The following is a 21,552-nucleotide window of genomic DNA, read 5'->3' as shown; positions in this document are numbered from 1 at the left end:
ATAATGTTATTTATTTATTTATTTGTTTATTTATTTATTTATTTACAAAAACATCTCAGCCGTTTTCAACAGCTATCAAAAACAAAGGTCATTTTTGGATGGATGGATTTTTTTGTGAATGTTTCTTCTTCTACATAAGATTTTAGTCATCTTTAGTTCATGTAATACTTTATTGTCAATGCACAAATTAAGTAACAGTAGTCTGAAACGTTATTGTTAATGCACAAATTAAGTAACAGTAGTCTGAAACGAAATGCTGTTTTACTAGTGGTGCAAATAACTGACATGTCCAAATTGGCCTTGATGAAATGCGTCGCTAGACTGTTCATACACATTTTAACGGGCCAAAGTTGAAGAGCTGTTGTCCGTTATTGTTCGTGCAAATATAGGCTGATTCATGTTCCCTTGCATTGTGTAACTGAGGTCCATGGCTAGTCTGGCTTTCACCAGACCAAGCTCAATCTTTTAAGAAATCAAAAAATAAATAGCGGGCAGATCAGGCTGGGTTCACCAAGCGAGCCTAGTCCATAGGCACCCGATATTGTTCACGCTCTGGCTATTCTAAATGCAAAAATGCATCAGGGAGTTATGACAAAACTGTAACTAACAAACTAGATCCTAATAGAAAGCTGTTAGCTTCCTTAAGCTACAGGTAGGCTTATAAGGTAGGCCTATTTACAACATAAATTGTCAATAAGCTATGCTGGCGACACAAATAAAATCTCCTTTGGAAACCAATGGCTTAAGCCTTACAGTATCAAGCGGACTTAAATTGCCATATCATGGCGAAAAGTTGTAATAAAATTCACGCAGCTCCATGAGTCAAGGAAAGCGCGAATGAAGTAGCCACCTCTAAATGGGACCCACTAGCCTAAACAGTAGCTTATGGTGTGTTGCTAAAGCAGCCATAATGAAATGAAGGTGTCATTGTTTGGATACTTCACACACACGTGCTTTTTAATTTCACAGACTACAACTACCAAGCTGGAATCAAAGCACATCGATTCCCCTCTCAGACCCTGCACGCACTTCAAACAAAATAAACAGGCGTCTCAGTCTCACGCATGTAGGCAAAACTGTATCAGATCGGTGTAACGTTGGTAAATCTTCCATTGCACAGAATGATTTTTGTAGCACGTGCAACAAATGACAGTCGAAAGATACAATTACAGTGCTGTTATCAATTTGCTTGGTATAACCGCATTTATAGTTTTCTACAAATGCAATCAATCAAATTGGCCTCCATCACTCAACCAACGCTAACGGTAACATTGCCTAGGTCCTTATTGATATTATAAGATTAACGTACCTGCAGTAAAAACCAAGCATGTCCGATAAACATCCTCAGATTTATTTCGGCTTCAAGAAGAAATGGGAATTACATTTCATGTGAACATCATCCTATCCTTATTAGACGTTCTCTGCGGTAAACTATAGTCCTTGTAGGAAGCGGCCATTGTATTCCAACCCACGTTTAACTTCCAACAAAATTACGTCTCACTGCAACGATGCGCCATCTAGTGGACAAACGACTACTTATCGCCAATACTGGAAATGCAGCCATGATGATGATGATGATGAATATTTATTTTGGCTTTCTTTTAATCCTACTGAATTTGTAATTATGTATCAGCCGTTCTAATACCGATAGTATGTGGGTGCCTGTGTGTGTGTGCATGTGTATATGTGTGCACCGCCATCTACAGGCCAATGAGTGTACAGTCACTAAATGTACACATAATCTATTTTTTTAAAGACCCCCCCATGGATGAAATTCTACGAAACTTGGCATACCCCCAGAGAATGCCAGGTCAATCATACACATAAAATTTGGTGCAGTTCTGAACATCTTAACTGAAGATAGGGACGATTAAAGCAGAATAATATTGCATTTTCATTTTTTACCGGGGGGGTGCAAATCACAAATGAGTGATTATGGGCCAGATTGATGTGGGCCCTTGAGACCAACATACCATAAAAGATTCTTCATCCTCGGTGCCACGGTTCAGGTAGTTATTTAGGAAAAACTGCTTTTTTTGCGGTTCGGGGGGCCCAGCACGGGGGGGGAGTGGACCCCGGGGACGAAACGAAAATTTTCCGTAAAAGTCTAGTGGGGCTACATACCCACCAAATTTCATGTGCCCCGGTGGTTCGGTGTCCCGGGTATCGTTGACCAAAAATTCAGGAAGTAGATGACGGGGAAAAAAAAAAAAAAAAAAAAAAAAAAAAAAAACTTTGACAATCCCTATATGACCGCTTCGCTAGCTTCGCTAGCGGCGGTCATAATAAACAGCAGACCTTACCGAACACAAAGGTGTAATGCATTCCCGTGTATACTTAGCTGTTCCAGAGTAATCCGGTTTTGAAATAAATTATAGCAAAATTCAACATGGTCTTTCGGCTGCATTTCTTAAAACTGAGCTGTGCTTATATCACCTAGATATCTGTAAATATTACAATCAGAGAATATACAGGCAGCTCACGGTTAAGAGTTTGTCAATGTAGCCTTAATGATTTCTTTTCACAAAATGCTAAGCATGGATGTATTTAAGTTTCTTAAAACTGAGCTGTGCTTAAATGGGCATGATTTCATAACAGACCAAATAGAAAATAAATGTTAAATATAGCCTACATATCTAGCCTACATATTAAAATCAGATTATGTAGGCTACAGTGTAGTTAGATCAAGTTGAACAGTAGCACATTTTAATCATGGATAGTAGTTGGACAGTAGCACATTTTAATCAGTTTATATATAGTGGCTGGTGAAAGAGTTGAGTGTTTTTTTTTCGGGGTGGGGGCAGACACGGCGCTACGGGTGGGCCTGGATGGGCCTAGGCCCACCCACTTTTCAACAGGCCCACCCAAAACTTTTCTTAAAAAAAAAAAAAACGGTAACGCTTTAGAATAACATGTGCTTATTAGGTATTAACAGTGCATAATAAGCAGTTAACAATTCATTACTAACAGTTAGTTAACTGTTGTTATCCTTTAATAACATTAACTAACTGTTAACATGCAGCTTGTAAGTGTTAATAAGCAGCCTTTTAGGTTACTTACAAGCATATTTGTTAACAGTTGTAAGTGTTAACAAGCAGCTTGTTAATGCTTGTTAATGGTGTATAAGACAAAGAGGTGGATAACTAATACGCTTATAAGACCTTTCTTACCTATTTGTAGTAAATTTTGCAGCCCCCCAATCTAAAGCGAGGACCATGTAGCCTATAGTTCCACAAGCCCAACCTTCTATCTCTCTATCTAGCGTGGTTTAGCTGTGAGAAATGCACCTTCAAAATTGTTGCAGTGAGCAGGAATCGAACCCCGGTCTCCTGCATCAAAGAGTTCATCGCTACTTATTGAGCTACACTACTTTTCTTGTACAGCTGATGAAATTGTTTATTTTGATTCTATATTCCGAAGTGCTATATCACACTAGCTATGCTTTTTACAAATATGTTTCTGATGGAAAAGTGGTGTTTAATTAATGCAGAAACAGACCACGAATGTTCGCCTCTGTTCAAGGCAGACTGAAACATGTTTCAAATCGATCACGAACGTTCGCCTATGTTTGCAACTTTAAACCAGAGCTTTGAACGCACCCACTTATCGTCTTTAAGCCTCGGTTGCTAGGTAACCAAACTATATACAAAGCTGGCATATCTTTAGACTGCTGACAAACTGACAAACTGTTTTATGCGTTCACTGAACAAAGATTATGGAAATTAAACACCACTTTTCCATCAGAAACATATTTGTAAAAAGCATAGTTAGTATGATATAGAACATCAGAATATTTTCCATCAGCCATTAGGAACAGTAGTGTAGCTCAACAAGTAGCGATGCACTCTTTGACGCAGGAGACCGGGGTTCGATTCCTGCTCACTGCAACAATTTTGAAGGTGTATTTCTCACAGCTAAACCAAGCTAGATAGAGAGATACAGTATAGAGAGATAGAAGGTTGGGCTTGTGGAACTTTAGGCTACATGGTCCTCGCTTTAGATTGGGGGGCTGCAAAATTTACTACAAATAGGTAAGAAAGATCTTATAATCGTATTAGTTATCCACCTCTTTGTCTTATACACCATTAACAAGCATTAACAAGCTGCTTGTTAACACTTACAACTGTTAACAAATATGCTTGTAAGTAACTTAAAAGGCTGCTTATTATCACTTACAAGCTGCATGTTAACAGTTAGTTAATGTTATTAAAGGATAACAACAGTTAACTAACTGTTAGTAATGAATTGTTAACTGCTTATTATGCACTGTTAATACCTAATAAGCACATGTTATTCTAAAGCGTTACCAAAAAAACTTTTAATATAGTCGTTGTTTAGGTACCTTAAACGTGCACAAACGGTCTCGTTGTATCGCTGCAACCAGGAGATGAAGGATAGCTGAGATCCATAACACCTAGCACATCTCTATGGCTTAATAATGGCTTCTGAAATGTTTTTTTTTGCAATGCAGCTTGTTGATATTGTGATCGTTGATCCGATTTGCATTAAAGGGCCTAATGGGTGTGATTGATCTTTATGAGCTCTCTTGGAGCATGTTTTACATGACAGATGACGTTGTCAATGAACAAGTTCTGCGAGGGGTAGGCCTAGTAGCCAGCTGATTTTGCCAGGGCTTCAGCCCCGAATGTATTTTGTACAGTTGACTAACAAATATGAAACCATTATTCCGATCGCGCATTGAAACTTTGAGGTGAGATGGACGTATTTAACATACAAGCGGACACGGGTGAACTCACTCTTCTTCATGCAGCAGATTTAACATGAACGTTACCTTCCATAACACATAATTTGGAACGTAGGCTACGTGCGCGCGCGAGGTTGGGCATGTCATTGTTTGCATTTAATATTTGGTATAGGCCTACGTTACAAGGAAATCATGAAGTCATCAATAACAAGGTGGTGATGGAGTTATCCTGTTCTCGTCATTTAGACTAGCCTACAAGTTCAGGTTTGTTATCAGCCTCTAGCCTACAGTCTCGAGCTGGCCAAACAGTGGTGGCCTGCTTTGCCAAGTTCGAATTAGTGAGTCTTCAATGTTCACTTCTCCCTAAGCTAAGCATAACAAACCATATAATGCATATTGCTATTTAAAAGCCACTCTGCTAGGTGGCTATATAGTTCATTTCTAACAAACAGAAAATGTCAAGATAGCTAAATGTCATTACATCCTCTAATTGTCAAAATTTTATTGTCCATAATATTTAATAAATGTGGTGCAAATGAGGCTTGAGTCAGTGGATTCATTTATGAAAAGTGAGCAGCAAGTCAGGCAAAATGGGAATTATGAAAACCGTTTAGACTCTATGGGCTAAACCCCGAATGTTTTCAACTGCCCTGCATATTGATTGAAACTATCGGGCAGTGTGATTGATCTGTATTGTTGAAAACCTAAAACAAATGAAATATTTGACTTCATGTTATACAAGCAGAACTAAACTATGTTTGGGGGAAATATTAGATTCCCACTTTTACAGCCTATAGGCCTTAGGTCTATTCGAGAGATGCGCTAAAGCACAGCCAGCAGGTATGGTGCGTAATGGAGATTCCAAAGCGCTCTTATTTGGTCAGAACCAAGGACAGTGATCGAGGATAGGTACGTCCGTCCTTTTTACAATGCAACAAACTATTTAAAGAGCATCAAGCTATTCAAATCTCTATTATGTAAGCACAAATAATATAACAGTATATTAGTCAGTCATTTTTATTAGGTTAAACAGTGATTTGATAAAGTTTTTTTTAAGGCCCACCCACAATTGGACTGGCCCATCCAAAACTGGAATCCTGGCGCCGTGCCTGGGTGGGGGGGGGGGGGGGGGGGTTAGTGGGTAGTGTCCCCACCAAAGCTCAGACCAAACCTACGCCCTTGGCACTTGACTTTACATCATTAACCTATTTCAGTATATAGCCAGAGAATGTCCGTAGACGGGCTCTGATATAGCCTAGTCTAAGGTAGCCTAAATTCCTTTTCTGACTTCTTTCTCTGTATCGCCATGGCATTTAGAATAAAGAATAACGTTCGCGAACCGTTCTAGTTTTGTTGCCAGCATGAAAACACGCTTACCATCGGCCTATCCGCAAATTTTAAACACAAGGGATGAATTGAACGATGACGAAGTCGGACATATAGGCATAGTTCATATTGGAAAAAAAGTTATACAATTTGGAACTCTAGCTTTTCCCCACCGCAGTCTTTTAATGCCATCTAATCATAACGTGCGCAGTCTGCGCCATACTTAAGGCCAAATCACACCCAAGATTCGCGACGAGATGAGCAGCAACTTGATGCAACATTCTAAAACCTTCCAACTGTGACCAGACAAGGTGAATGCTTTGCGACGGCTTGCAACGACGTGCAACATCTAATTCACACTGCTGTAACCTCCTTTCTGTAACGGTTTCGTGTCATTGCGAATCTTTAAACAGACGATCTGACGGGAAGATTAAATACAACCCGAAACTAAAAAACAGACCAGGCCTCTACTGGAGACCGGCCTTTAACCCAAACCTGTAGCCACGCCAGGCCTCTACTGGAGACCGGCCTTTAACCCAAACCTGTAGCCACGCCAGGCGTTTAAAAGAGACAGGCGTCTCTTAGGGACTCGGCGATTATTTGAAGTTTTACGGTATGCATTAGGCATGTTAATATGGAATGTTTATATCAGGGTACCCGCGGAGTCTTAAAAGTATTAAAAAGTATTACATTTCATTTTCCTAAATTAAGGCCTTAAAAAGTATTGAATTTCACCTCAAAGTCTGGAATTTTTTCACGGAGGTCTTAATTTTTCAAATGATCAGTAGATTTAGTCTAATATCCTCACGTAGCATAAATCACAAGGATTAAAGTTCTCCGTCGTACGACGGATTTCCGTCAATTTGATTTTAGAAATGTCATATTTGAGATCGATGCAGATCCGGTGAGAAAAAAAAGGAGGGGGGGGTCTATCACCTTTTCTTTTCCTTTTTTTAAGGCAACTACAAATATTAGGTCCGATGAATGAATGTGTGTAAATGTTTAAAGACCTAATAGTGTTCTTGAGAACTTTCTGTGTCTCAATCAGAGATCGCTCAAGAAGATCAGCCATGAGTTTCGCTTTGTTTATGTTGTAGCTACACGCTTGTGTCATTGGCCTGGGGCGGTTGCTTAAAAAAAAAAAGAACACGTCTGGAGGACGGTCTAAAAGTTGGATTACAGTGACACAATCGACACAGCTGATGAGGTTGCCCAATCCTTTAACTTTTTTGGATATGCTTTTGTGAGCTCTATGTGCGAATTCGGAGGCTGTGTTCTTTCCATGCGTCAATATAGACAATTTCTTACTATCGCGAACTCTTGTCAGGGGAGGTCATTCATTTTGGGTGTCACCTATGACTTGAACAGATAGCCTGCTATGCCACCCGATGTAGCCTACTATTATTGTTACAGTTTTTAATCAATGCAACTAACATTATGTGTAAAGCGACGCAATATAAACTGTAGCCTATGCCTCCCGTCTGTTATGACTAGGCCTACAACAATGTTTTTCCGACGGAAGGTTTTGACTGAGCGTGTTCAGTTCAGAGCGTGAACAGTTCGCGACATTATTATTTTATGTTAAGTAAGGGGGTCAGTCGTGTTTATGACGTACAGACAGCCTTGTAGCCTATTTTGCTTAGGCCTCACTTTTAACGACAGTAGGCTAGGTTGTGAGCGTATGTTGACAAAAAATAACCATGCAATTAAAATAGTCAACTTAAAACTTTGCTATTATTAATGTATAGGACAAAACCATAACCAGTAGGCCTACCAGAACCTTGCATATTAGCGTCATGATTTGTGTACGTTTATCTATGGCTGACCGTTTTTGCGCTAAGTAGGCTACGCATGTTCTTTCATAGCGCAACACGACCGGTCCCTCACCATATCGCAACCTCGTCGTAAACTTTATACAATCTGTTGCTGAAGACAAAAGCGCCCTCTCCAGATTGTCGTTATCAGATGCGCAGACCTCCTGCATGAGCACACACAGTATTGCTGCTCATTGGAAAACTGAGTTGTCTGTAAAACTCAAAATTACCATGTTTTCATTAAATGCGGATGAGGCAACAAATGGAAATATGAACAGTATCTAGACTGTTCTGATTCATTACATTGATGAGGAAATGTGAAGTCTTGCAAACTTGATTTTATAGATTTTACTTGGTGTTGAATTGCATATTAAGAAAAAAAATCTCCCCTTTAAATACTTTTGGCCTGAAGTAATTAAATAAGAGTTTAAGTTAAAGCCTTGCTACAATATTGCTGCAGTAGAAAAGAACAGCAATGGCTAATCAGCAATGGTCAGGGATGGTATTGAAATATTGTTTTGTTCATCAGGAAAACTCAATCTCAATCAAGAACACTCTCAATTCGCCTTATTCACATGGCGGCCATTGGCGGCTAAAACGAGGCTACAGGGTACACAAACCATAGGATTGTTATGTTCTATGCATTCACCTGTAGGTGGCATTAATTATATAGTAACTTAAGAGTACCCTGTAGCCTCGTTTTGGTGTTTATTTGGTGCTTTACTTTGCTGTGTGCATGTTTTTGTACATTAAAAACCAATAAGTCGCGACCGCAAAAGGGGTGCTATCTCTATAGGTAGATATGAACAACGTATGACTTATGGCCTGAAAAAAGTTTTTTTTTTTCACTTTAATCCCTGAAATTAACTAGGTTCTATTCCGTGTAAATTTGTCCATGAAGCAGGACATTCAGTCACGTTACTACCACGACAAATCTTTGCGTTGCCACTGCACTGCTGTCATGTTCATGTTGGCATGTTCAAACACTTGTAAATAGTAATTATTTGAGGTTTAATCTTACCTTTAATATTATTTATTCTATCCGAATGGGTGCGATGTAGGTATTAAATTTCATCTGAAGTGGTATTAAAAAGGTCTTAAAAAGTCTTAAATTTAGGTCTGACAATTCTGGGGGTACCCTGTTATATGGAATGTATATATGCATTAGGCATGTTAATATGGAATGTTTATATGGAATGTATATATGCATTAGGCATGTTTATATGGAATGTCAAATTTAAAACAGTTTGTTGATAAAAATAAGAAAACAACTGTATGACAGGTGTAAGAATAATGAATAGTATGTGAATAATATGTGTGTGTGTGTATGTGTGTGTCAGACGCGGTTTAAGACCAATGAACCAGTCTGGGAGGAAGCTTTCACATTCCTGATACACAATCCAAAGACACAGCAGCTGGAGGTTGAGGTGCGTATTCACACACACACACACACACACACACACACATACACACACACTCACACAGTGTGTGTCAGGTGAAGGATAAGAAACATAAGTGCAATCTGGGCACGCTCATATATGTGTGTGTGTAATAATGTGTGTGTGTGTCAGGTGAAGGATGAGAAACATAAGTGCAGTCTGGGCACGCTCATATATGTGTGTGTGTAATAATGTGTGTGTGTGTCAGGTGAAGGATGAGAAACATAAGTGCAGTCTGGGCACGCTCATATATGTGTGTGTGTAATAATGTGTGTGTGTGTGTGTGTCAGGTGAAGGATGAGAAACATAAGTGCAGTCTGGGCACGCTCATATATGTGTGTGTGTAATAATGTGTGTGTGTGTGTGTGTCAGGTGAAGGATGAGAAACATGAGTGCAGTCTGGGCACGCTCATATATGTGTGTGTGTAATAATGTGTGTGTGTGTCAGGTGAAGGATGAGAAACATAAGTGCAGTCTGGGCACGCTCATATATGTGTGTGTGTAATAATGTGTGTGTGTGTGTGTGTCAGGTGAAGGATGAGAAACATAAGTGCAGTCTGGGCACGCTCATATATGTGTGTGTGTAATAATGTGTGTGTGTGTGTGTGTCAGGTGAAGGATGAGAAACATAAGTGCAGTCTGGGCACGCTCATATATGTGTGTGTGTAATAATGTGTGTGTGTGTGTGTGTCAGGTGAAGGATGAGAAACATAAGTGCAGTCTGGGCACGCTCATATATGTGTGTGTGTAATAATGTGTGTGTGTGTCAGGTGAAGGATGAGAAACATAAGTGCAGTCTGGGCACGCTCATATATGTGTGTGTGTAATAATGTGTGTGTGTGTGTGTGTCAGGTGAAGGATGAGAAACATAAGTGCAGTCTGGGCACGCTCATATATGTGTGTGTGTAATAATGTGTGTGTGTGTGTGTGTCAGGTGAAGGATGAGAAACATAAGTGCAGTCTGGGCACGCTCATATATGTGTGTGTGTAATAATGTGTGTGTGTGTCAGGTGAAGGATGAGAAACATAAGTGCAGTCTGGGCACGCTCATATATGTGTGTGTGTAATAATGTGTGTGTGTGTGTGTGTCAGGTGAAGGATGAGAAACATAAGTGCAGTCTGGGCACGCTCATATATGTGTGTGTGTAATAATGTGTGTGTGTGTCAGGTGAAGGATGAGAAACATAAGTGCAGTCTGGGCACGCTCATATATGTGTGTGTGTGTGTGTGTCAGGTGAAGGATGAGAAACATAAGTGCAGTCTGGGCACGCTCATATATGTGTGTGTGTGTGTGTGTCAGGTGAAGGATGAGAAACATAAGTGCAGTCTGGGCACGCTCATATATGTGTGTGTGTAATAATGTGTGTGTGTGTGTGTGTCAGGTGAAGGATGAGAAACATAAGTGCAGTCTGGGCACGCTCATATATGTGTGTGTGTAATAATGTGTGTGTGTGTGTGTGTCAGGTGAAGGATGAGAAACATAAGTGCAGTCTGGGCACGCTCAGTCTTCCCATCTCTCAACTGCTGGACGCTGACCAGATGACCCTCAACCAGCGCTTCCCTCTCAACCAATCAGGACCCAGCGCCACACTCAAGATAAAAATGGCACTTAGGGTACGTGTGTGTGTGTGTGTTTGTGCAGTAGGTGCTGTGTGTCTGCATATAATGTGTGTGTGTGTGTCTGTATAATGTGTGTGTGTGTGTCTGTATTGAGAAGCTGGATGTGGCCGATCAGCCGTCGTCTGTTCAGATTCATAATGTGTGTGTGTGTATAATGTGTGTGTGTGTGTGTGTGTGTGTGTATGTGTGTATAATGTGTGTGTGTATAATGTGTGTGTATGTGTGTGTGTATAGTGTGTGTGTGTATGTGTGTGTGTATAATGTGTGTGTGTGTGTGTGTGTATAATGTGTGTGTGTGTATAACGTGTGTGTGTGTGTGTATAATGTGTGTGTGTATAACGTGTGTGTGTATGTGTATAACGTGTGTGTGTGTAGGTGCTGCGTGTTGAGAAGCTGGATGTGTCCGATAAGCCGTCGTCTGTTCAGATTCATAATGTGTGTGTGTGTGTGTGTGTGTGTATAATGTGTGTGTGTGTGTATAATGTGTGTGTGTGTGTATAATGTGTGTGTGTGTATAATGTGTGTGTGTGTATAATGTGTGTGTGTGTGTATAATGTGTGTGTGTGTATGTGTATAATGTGTGTGTGTGTAGGTGCTGCGTGTTGAGAAGCTGGATGTGTCCGATCAGCCGTCGTCTGTTCAGATTCGTCACTCCAGTTCTAGTGTCCCGCCCACTCCCGCCACGCCCCGCCCCTCCAGCAACACACCCCCTCAGGTACACACACACCCTCCTGAGCCGGTGGTGGAGCCGGCTCCCGCACACACACACCCACACACACCGTCACACACCCCCTCAGAGCCGCCTGCATCACCACGGAGACTGGAGCAGGGGAGGAGCATGTCCAGCTTGGCCATCTCTGATTCGCTGTCGCAGTTCAACAAGGAGCCAACCCCGTCCATCGCCTCGGACATCTCCGCCCCCTATGCCACCCAGGAGCTGCAGCACCGCCTGGAGCAGCTGCACAAGTAAACACACACACACTTCACACACACACACTACACACACACACACACACACACACACTACGCCACCCAGGAGCTGCAGCACCGCCTGGAGCAGCTGCACAAGTAAACACACACACACTTATACACACACACACACTACACACACACACACACACACACACACTACGCCACCCAGGAGCTGCAGCACCGCCTGGAGCAACTGCACAAGTAAACACACACACACTTATACACACACACACGACACACACATACACACACACACACACACACACACACACACACACACACACACACACACTACGCCACCCAGGAGCTGCAGCACCGCCTGGAGCAACTGCACAAGTAAACACACACACACACACTACACACACACACTACACACTTATACACACACTATACACACACACACACACACACACACACTACACACACTTATATACACACACTACACACACTACACACACTTATATACACACACACACACACACACTACACACACACACACACTTATACACACACACTACCAGTGTTGCCACAGTTACCTTGAAAAAGTAATCTGATTACTGATTACTCCTTTAAAAAGTAACTTAGTTACTTTACTGATTACTTGATTTTAAAAGTAACTAAGTTAGATTACAAGTTACTTTATTAGTTACTTTCAGCAGCTGCCGACAACACCCCCAATGCCTCAACATAAAAATGATAACCGGTTTTGCCAATACTCACTATACTGAAGTGCATTTTAACAGCAATGTATAGCATGTATCCCAACCTAACCTACTTAGATACTGAAATTCAGATGTTTGTTCAATAATGTCTAAGTACACCAAATAAGGAAGACCTAGAAATTGTTATAGTAAAATATGTAGATTTTTTTTCATGTAGCCTTGCAACTAGCCATCTTGTAGCCTATAGGCCTGAGTAATATGCAAATGAAATTACACTTGTTAAACTCACCTCAACAAGTCTTTTGCAATCATTTAACCCGCCGTGAGCAATGCTAAAGTTGCTGTTACAAACAGTGCAATGTGCAAGATTATCATTATGTTTTAATCTTTTGAGACAATTGGGTACACTTTTGTGTAGTCTGATGTGAAATGGGTCTTAAATCTTCCTTTTTGAGGGGCACTGACGCTGCCATGACGCTTCTTATACTGTTTTGCTAAACATGCTAACTATTTACACATTATAAAGCATGGTAAACACTATAATGACCCTAGGAACAACCTAGCAACCACTTTTATAGCATAGCAACAACTCTCATTATCCTAGCAACAGCCTAGCAACCACCTTAAATGTCCTAGCAACAACCTAGCAACCACTTTAATAGCATAGCAACCACTATAATTACCCTAGCAACAGCCTAGCAACCACTTTTATAGCATAGCAACCACTATAATTACCCTAGCAACAGCATAGCAACCACCTTAAATACCCTAGCAACAACCTACCAACCAATTTTATAGCATAGCAACCACTATAATTACCTTAGCAACAGCCTAGCAACCACCTTAAATACCCTAGCAACAACCTAGCAACCACTTTTATAGCATAGCAACCACTATAATTACCCTAGCAACCAACCCAGCAACAACTTTGCATGCACTGTATTTCCTTCCTCCTGTATTTCAAAACACTACACACACTTATACACACACTACACACACTTATACACACACTACACACATACACACAGGTTCTTAAAGTTAATCCAAATAAGGATTGCAAAGATTTGCGAATGATTCAATGGAGCAGCTTCTCCTCAGGCTTCTGCGGTCGAAGACTGTAGCTTCCTACTCCGGCCACTAGAGGGAGACACCCACCAGATAGCATCACCTGCCTATACAGGATAAAGGCCCAGCCACTAGAGGGAGATGACTCACAATGACATAAATGATTTTGGCTCCTAGACGTCCGGCCCCTAAATGTTTTAGACTTAACATAAAACAATTACTACTTTTAATATTACAGGAGCCAAAACACTGTTCATAAAGTATAAAGAAAAACATACATACATCTTGGTTTTAAGTTTTACTGACTGGACCAATCCACTGGAATCAGGCCTTGACTCCAGGACTCAGAGGCCATGACGATCTAGGGGAGGTAGGGTCAACAATCACCACGATGTCCCCAACGTTGATGTTTTCTCTCACCTTGGACCACTTCTGCCGTTCTTGCATTAGCGTGAAATATTCTTGTGTCCATCGTCTCCAGAATAGGTTCTTCCAGATATTGTACTTGTTTCCACCTGGTGCCTGGTGTACGAGTCAGCTTTGGAACACTTCCCAGCAGGGAGTACAGGTTGGGAGTGAAGTAGGAGAATGTGGTTTGGGGTGAGGGGCTCCAAATCAAAAGGATCAGAGGATGTTGTGGTGATTGGGCGGTTGTTAAGGATGGCCTCACACAATAGTTTGTTTGTGTACAAGAGAGTTCAGGACCCATCTCGCTGACCTGATCAGTCTCTCCCACCCCCCACCGTGGCGAGATGCCCCTGGTGGACTGAAGGTCCAGTGTATTCCTTGGTCAAGTGTGGCACTTTGGATCTTATTGCTGTTCAGGCTGGACAAAGCCTTTTTCAATTCATTTTCAGCACTGACTAGGTTGGTGCCATTGACCAGATGTGCTGTGCCTGGCCTCGTCTACACACACTATACACACACATTATACACGCATGCACACACATTCACATGTATTAGCATACAAACACATGCAGACAGACACACACACACGCAGATTTCAGATTGTTCCATTAGATGTACACTTATGATATGAAAAGTAGTCTCACACCCTGTGTGTGTGTGTGTGTGTGTGTAGTGGGTCTCCTAGTTCGTTCCCTCTGGGGGAGGTTCAGCTGACGGTCAGACACAGCTCCCAAAGGAACAAACTCATCGTGGTGGTGCATGCCTGCAGGTAATACACACACACACACACACATTCTCTCGCTCACTCACTCTCTCTCTCTCTCTCTCTCTCTCTCTCTCTCGCTCACACAAACACACACACACACACATTCTCTTGCTCTCTCTCTCTCTCTCTCTCTCTCGCTCACTCACACAAACACACACACACACACACACACACACACACACACACACATTCTCTTGCTCTCTCTCTCTCTCTCTCTCTCTCTCGCTCACACACACACACATTCTCTTGCTCACTCTCTCTCTCACTCACACAAACACACACACACACACTTTTGGTCAAGGAGTTTGTATGTGTGTAGGAACCTGATGGCCTTCACAGGCAGCGGCTCTGACCCCTATGTATTTGTGTGTGTGTGTGTGTGTGTGTGTGTGTGTGTAGGAACCTGATCGCCTTCACAGACAGCGGCTCTGACCCCTATGTGCGACTCTACCTGCTTCCAGACAAACGTCGTTCTGGAAGACGGAAAACACACACTTTCAAAAAAACACTCAACCCTGTGTATGACCAGACGTAAGTCACTCACTCACACACACCCTCAAGAAAACACTAAACCCTGTTGTACGACCAGGCGTTCCAACACTTTGGTCCATATAATGTGTGTTTGTGTGTGTGTGTGTGTGTGTAGGTTTGAGTTCAGCGTCTCCATTGTAGAACTGCACAGGCGAACGCTTGATGTGGCAGTTAAGAACGGAGGAGGAATACTGTCCAAACACAAAGGCCTTCTGGGAAAGGTGACATACGCACGCACACACACACACACACACACACACACACACACATACACATATATATAAACATATATATATATATATATATAAACATACACACACACACACACACACACACACACACACACACACACACACACACAAAGGCTGATGACAAAGGGCATAGAACCCTGTGGCTGTGGACTGGAACTGAATGGGACCAGTTCAAATCATTCACACGTGTTCATTTAGCACACACACTGGGACCAGTTCAAATCATTCACACGTGTTCATTTAGCACACAAACTGGGACCAGTTCAAATCATTCACATGTGCTCATTTAGCACACACACTGAATGGGACCAGTTCAAATCATTCACATGTGCTCATTTAGCACACACACTGAATGGGACCAGTTCAAATCATTCATATTTGTTCATTTAGCACACACACTGACCAGTTCAAATCATTCACATGTGTTCATTTGTTCGGTGCGTAGCGTTTCAGTCGAGCGCTGGTCAGATATCATCTCTGTGATGATGGTGGTGAAGGTCTGATGTCTTGTGTGTTTGGTTCACAGGTGTTGGTCGATCTGTCCCATGAAGTCATCTCCAAGGGCTGGACCCAGTGGTCAGTGTACACACACACACACACACACACACACCAGTGTTGTAGTACTCGAGTCCGAGTCATGAGCTAAATTTAGAGACTCGTGACTTGACTTGGACTTGAGCACTGAATGACTCGGACTTGGACTCGGACTCGTACATTCAGACCATGCAGACTCGGAAATTGAGACGAGGACTCAACTTTTTTTTGTAATGTCATTAGGCTATAATTGTAATATGTCATTAGAATATTATTTGGTATAGGATTTTAATATCTAAATTATTTTTAGTTATTATTAGTGCAATGGACTGATGAATGCCCCGAAGGTTGTCAGTTTTGCATTTAATAGTGACTTGACTCAGACTTGACTCAGATGAGGAGTAGACTCGACTCAGACTTGAACACTGGGGACTCAAGGCATAGTGACTTGACTACAACACTGGTACACACACACACACACATGCACTGATACGTAAAATATATGTTCCAGTGCAACTACCTACATTTTATACAAGTAAACATGTGACTGTGTGTGCGTGTGTGTGTGTGCGTGCGTGTTCTACAGTAAAAATGTGAAGTATAACTGTGTATAACTGTATAAAGTATAACTGTGACCTTGTGCGTGTGTGTGTGTGTGTGTTCTGCAGTATAACTGTGACTGTGAGTGTGTGTGTTCTGCTATATAACTGTGTGTGTTCTGCTATATAACTGTGTGTGTGTGTTCTGTTGTGCTGTATAACTGTGACTGACTGTGTGTGTGTGTATGTGTGTGTGTGTGTGTGTGTGTGTGTTCTGTAGGTATGAGCTGAGTGAAGATGGTTTGAGGAAACCCTCTCAGCTGTGAGAATGATACAAGAAGAAAACTACAAATCCCAGCTCTGACGGACTACAAATGGCCGCCCTGCTGAAGCGTTGTGTCTTAGCGCGCCTGCACAATCTCTATGTATCCAAGGAGTTTTTTATTGTTGTAACTTTTACTCGTTATTTTACATACAAACTGACATCCTTTTTTAATGTTAATCTCCTGATCATTATGCAATGGGCCGCGTGGTACAGTGACTTTGTGTAGCAACACACGCACACATACACACACACACACGCACACACACTAACTGCCCTGTGGTGTCTGCTACTGAAAGGGAAATGGCCTCATTTTGCTCACCAAAACCCATCCAGTAAGGAAGGGGGGAGAGAGAGAAGAGAGGAGAGGAGAGAGGGAGAAGAGAGAGAGAAGAGAGGAGAGAGAGAAGTGAGAGGGAGGAGAGAGAGAGGAGAGAGAGAGAAGAGAGGAGAGAGGAGAGAGGGAGAAGAGAGAGAAGTGAGAGGGAGGAGAGAGAGAGGAGAGAGAGAGGAGAGAGGAGAGAGGGAGAAGAGAGAGAGAAGAGAGGAGAGAGGGAGAAGAGAGAGAGAAGAGAGGAGAGAGAGAAGAGAGGAGAGAGGAGAGAGAGAAGAGAGGAGAGGATGGGAAACGGAAAGGGACAAGGAGCTGAAGGGATTCTGAACCAAATGAAAGTAGACAGAAGTCTCTTTCTCACACATACACAAACATACCCACACACAATCCTAGCTGTGTATGTATGTAGGAGCCCCTGCGACACACAAACATGCACACACACTGATGTCTCTCACACATAACCTGACCACATCCACAACACTGACCACACCCCCACAGCCATGGCCACACCCACACAATTGGCCACAGCCATGACCACACCCACAGCCCTGACCACACCCCACAACCCTGACCACGCATACAATCATGACTACGCCCACATCACATCCATACGCCTGGCCACACCCACATCCCTGGCCACACCCACATGGTCTGCCCTGGTCCCTAGCTTAGTTTACCTTCAGGGATCCTCTTCATGTCCCCACTGCTGGCTTCCTTCCAGTCAACATCAACAACATCATCAACATCAACAACATCATCAACATCATCAACATCAACAACATCATCAACATCATCAACATCATGTGACCTGTAGGAACTACAGAACACGTAGCCCTAAGTCCACCCACCCAATCCAATCCACCAGCTATGGCCTCACTCAGCCCCGCCCACCAGCAGCCCTGACTCCACCCACTACACTCAACCCCGCCCCAGGGGTCCCAGCTCATGTTAATCCTCTGGCCTGTTAGAGCTACACATCTTAGCTTAGCATCATCGCTTCAACATGACATTACACTCATTTGGCCTGTTAGAGCTACACATCTTAGCTTAGCTTCAATGCTTCAACATGACATTACACTCATTTGGCCTGTTAGAGCTACACATCTTAGCTTCATCGCTTCAACATGACATTACACTCATCTGGCCTGTTAGAGCTACACATCTTAGCTTAGCTTCATCGCTTCAACATGACATTACACTCATTTGGCCTGTTAGAGCTACACATCTTAGCTCATACATGGGCAACATACGGCCCGCGGGCCACATCCGGCCCGTGGGCTTTCCCTGACCGGCCCGCGTAAGGTCCGTGAAAGAACAATAGTCAAGAGCCTAGAGATAATGCATGCAAATCAATATCGTTGTTTTTATTTTGAAAGCGACTGCTATTTGTACGCCCATACATTTGTGCGTGGATGCATACGACGTAAACACCCTCACTGATGTGCTGGTGAAAAGAATTTATGCTTCTGCGTCGACACAATGCAGTTGCCTTTACGTCGGCGTAAACCTTTCAAAGTTTTGTGTCTTATGTCTGCGTCGCTCACCACCGCAAAGGTTGTTAGAACGAACTCCTGCTGCTCGTTGGCGATACGAAGTGTTCATTTCAAAACGTTACTGGCAGATAGACAGTTTACAATCGGATAACCCCATAATTGTAACCAAAATATGTCTGAGTTTATTTGCAAAGCTTATGTTAGCGAACTAGTATGATGCTACTACCCACAGGTTGCTTGAAGCAGCCGGCTCAACACACAGAGCGAGTTGACCAATCACAGTTATGTGCATAAAGTTAAAGCAAAAACATAGCCTACATTTTTAAAATCGTTTTCTTTGTGCATGTTGATTAACTAATGACAGCCTACTATTGTCTGCTCCACATTTTCGTAGTCTAATTCTGCATAAAGTTAATTGATGGTAATGATTTAATGATGAAATATTGCTGAGTGTTGATGAAATGGTGGCACAGGCCTATCGGTTGTAGGCCTACTGACTCCTTTCACATTTTCATGACCTAGCCTAATTATAGATAGGCTATTGTAGTACTTTTTTATATCAGTCTTTGAAAACTGAAAAAAATGTCAATGTCAAAAAATCATTTTCGAGAATGAGGATTAAATACTGGACATAGATTAAATATTGCTGTTTTTCCTTTGTCTCCCTCACATTTTCATCTGTTCTTACGACTAGTAAACAAAACCATATGATTTACTTAATGTTATACAAGAACAGAATAGAATTGAACAGAATTGAGTTCAGACTCGAGTTCGGTATTTTGGGTCCGGCCCTCCTCAACAGTCCCAGTTTGTCATGTGGCCCCTTGGGGAAATTAGTTGCCCACCCCTGTCTTAGCTTCATCGCTTCAACATGACATTACACTCATCTGACCTGTTAGAGCTACACATCTTAGCTTCATCGCTTCAACATGACATTACACTCATCTGGCCTGTTAGAGCTACACATCTTAGCTTAGCTTCATCGCTTCAACATGACATTACACTCATCTAACTGTACCATCCCCCTTTGACTTAGCTACTCAGAACTGAACGATATTACCAACATACGCCACCATGTGTTAATGTAACTGCATCACACGCCACCTGCTGGTATATCCATATAACTGCATCACACTTACTATACTGTATATCCATATAACTGCATCACACGCCACCTGCTGGTATATCTATATAACTGCAGCTGTATAACGATCATGTATGTTGTTCAAACCCATGTATCTGTGTTCATTTAACTGTACTCTCAAACGTCATTTTGTTTATTTGGCTTCATCTTCATCCACACTCACACACGCACACACACACACACACACACCAGTCTGCATGTGTGTGTAGGTTGACTGTTATAGGCCATTAGGTCACAGTTGGAAGTTTACCTGTCTGTACTGCCTGAGAGGGTTTTTGAAATGCGGTTTACACATCACGACCAGATCATGGTATCATGCTCACATTCCTGTGTTCTTTGTTGCAAGACTGTTCACATATTGTTGTTGTTTTTTTTTAATGGAAATAGTATAATTACGTAAACATTATTTTCTCCTGAAAATGCTGCACCACATACGCCGAGTCTTGTATTTTCCTCTGGATGCTAGTCAGTCAGCCTAACAGATGCGGATGCTAGTCAGCTCGGAGATCAGAATGCTAGTCATCCATCGAAGCACACGCCACCACACACACCTGCATGAAAGGGACAAGTACACTATCGCTGCTGTGCCAACAACCGGGCTAATGCTAGTTCAGTGCTGAGGCATGTGTGGTTAGTGCTCTCTGACTTTGAGAGCTGGAGCTAATGTTAGCGCCATGTTAGCGCTGGGGCTAATGTTAGCGTCATGTTAGCGCTGTATCTGTTCTATGCAGATGGCAATGCTAACATTAGCGCAGCATGATGGATGGACACTGATGCTAGCGTTAACACAGTAGGTTTATGATGTATACACACTGATGCTAGCGTTAGCTCCAAGAATGCTGGCGCGTTTCACCGCTACCCATTGGTTATCCTCTAGAGGGGAGGGGCATGTGCTAGCCACTCCCACTAATTGTGCCTTACACCCCACTCCCAGTCCCTGCAGGAGCTTCAGAGTGCCTCAGTTTCACCTGTCTACCAATAAAAAGCTGTGGTTGTAGCCATGGTAAAAAACCTGTTGTGTCTGACTGATGTGTGATTGATTGATGAGTTGATTTTATGAATAAGGACGACATAATGTAGATCCAAGAGATTGCATGGTCCTTGATGTCAGTAAAGGGCCGGCGGATGGCATGGGCATTCTGGGCAACTGCCCAGGGCGCCAAACCTCCAGGGACGCCACAGCGTGGTGAGCTACAGGCTACAACATTGAAAACACATTGATTGTCAAATAATGCCACAGACGGTTTATGAGGGTGCTGGTCTTTAGCCTGAATCACCAGGTTGCTAGCAGTGGAACATAGCACAGGGGGCAACAATGTAATAAGGTAAAATCTGAATCTCACCATGTCACCGAATCAGGAGAGCCCTGAGCATGTTTCCCAGCAACAAGATGGTCATATCGGTTGCAATTGTCCAGCAAAATTGTTGTCTTTTTCTGAGCGTTCCGGTAGCGCTGGAAAGTAGCCACGTTGAGCTCCCCCACACATTAAGCCAGGCCCCTATCTGCACACTGCACACAGTCTATGAACATGGGGACGACATATTCCTATTTCACCCAGGGAGCAGGATTGCCTTCCGCTGGCCCTGATAGGGATCTACAATGAAATCGGGGCCTCTACGGAAATAA

At 42.5% G+C, this 21,552-nt stretch overlaps 1 protein-coding gene across 2 annotated transcripts in view; it reads left to right on the top strand.

The window, feature by feature from the left end:
- The window catches only part of esyt2a (extended synaptotagmin-like protein 2a), a 79,406-nt gene extending 58,463 nt beyond the window's left edge, over positions 1-20,943 (top strand). For both annotated transcript variants that reach the window (XM_076300189.1, XM_076300190.1), the window contains 8 exons: positions 9,186-9,272; positions 10,749-10,898; positions 11,497-11,870; positions 14,685-14,780; positions 15,177-15,308; positions 15,424-15,529; positions 16,086-16,135; positions 16,913-20,943. In XM_076300189.1, the coding sequence (XP_076156304.1) occupies positions 9,186-9,272; positions 10,749-10,898; positions 11,497-11,870; positions 14,685-14,780; positions 15,177-15,308; positions 15,424-15,529; positions 16,086-16,135; positions 16,913-16,958 (1,041 nt within the window). In that variant the 3' untranslated portion in view covers positions 16,959-20,943. The remainder of the gene's footprint in view (positions 1-9,185; positions 9,273-10,748; positions 10,899-11,496; positions 11,871-14,684; positions 14,781-15,176; positions 15,309-15,423; positions 15,530-16,085; positions 16,136-16,912) is intronic.
- Positions 20,944-21,552: the final 609 nt, after the last annotated feature.

The sequence above is a fragment of the Alosa pseudoharengus genome, unplaced genomic scaffold, assembly GCF_046254945.1.
Source record: "Alosa pseudoharengus isolate Yale_2024_CS ecotype anadromous, Long Island Sound unplaced genomic scaffold, YU_APseudo_1.1 YU_APseudo_1.1_scf_22, whole genome shotgun sequence".
Taxonomy (NCBI): domain Eukaryota; kingdom Metazoa; phylum Chordata; class Actinopteri; order Clupeiformes; family Clupeidae; genus Alosa; species Alosa pseudoharengus.
This window is presented reverse-complemented; position numbering and strand designations above follow the sequence as displayed.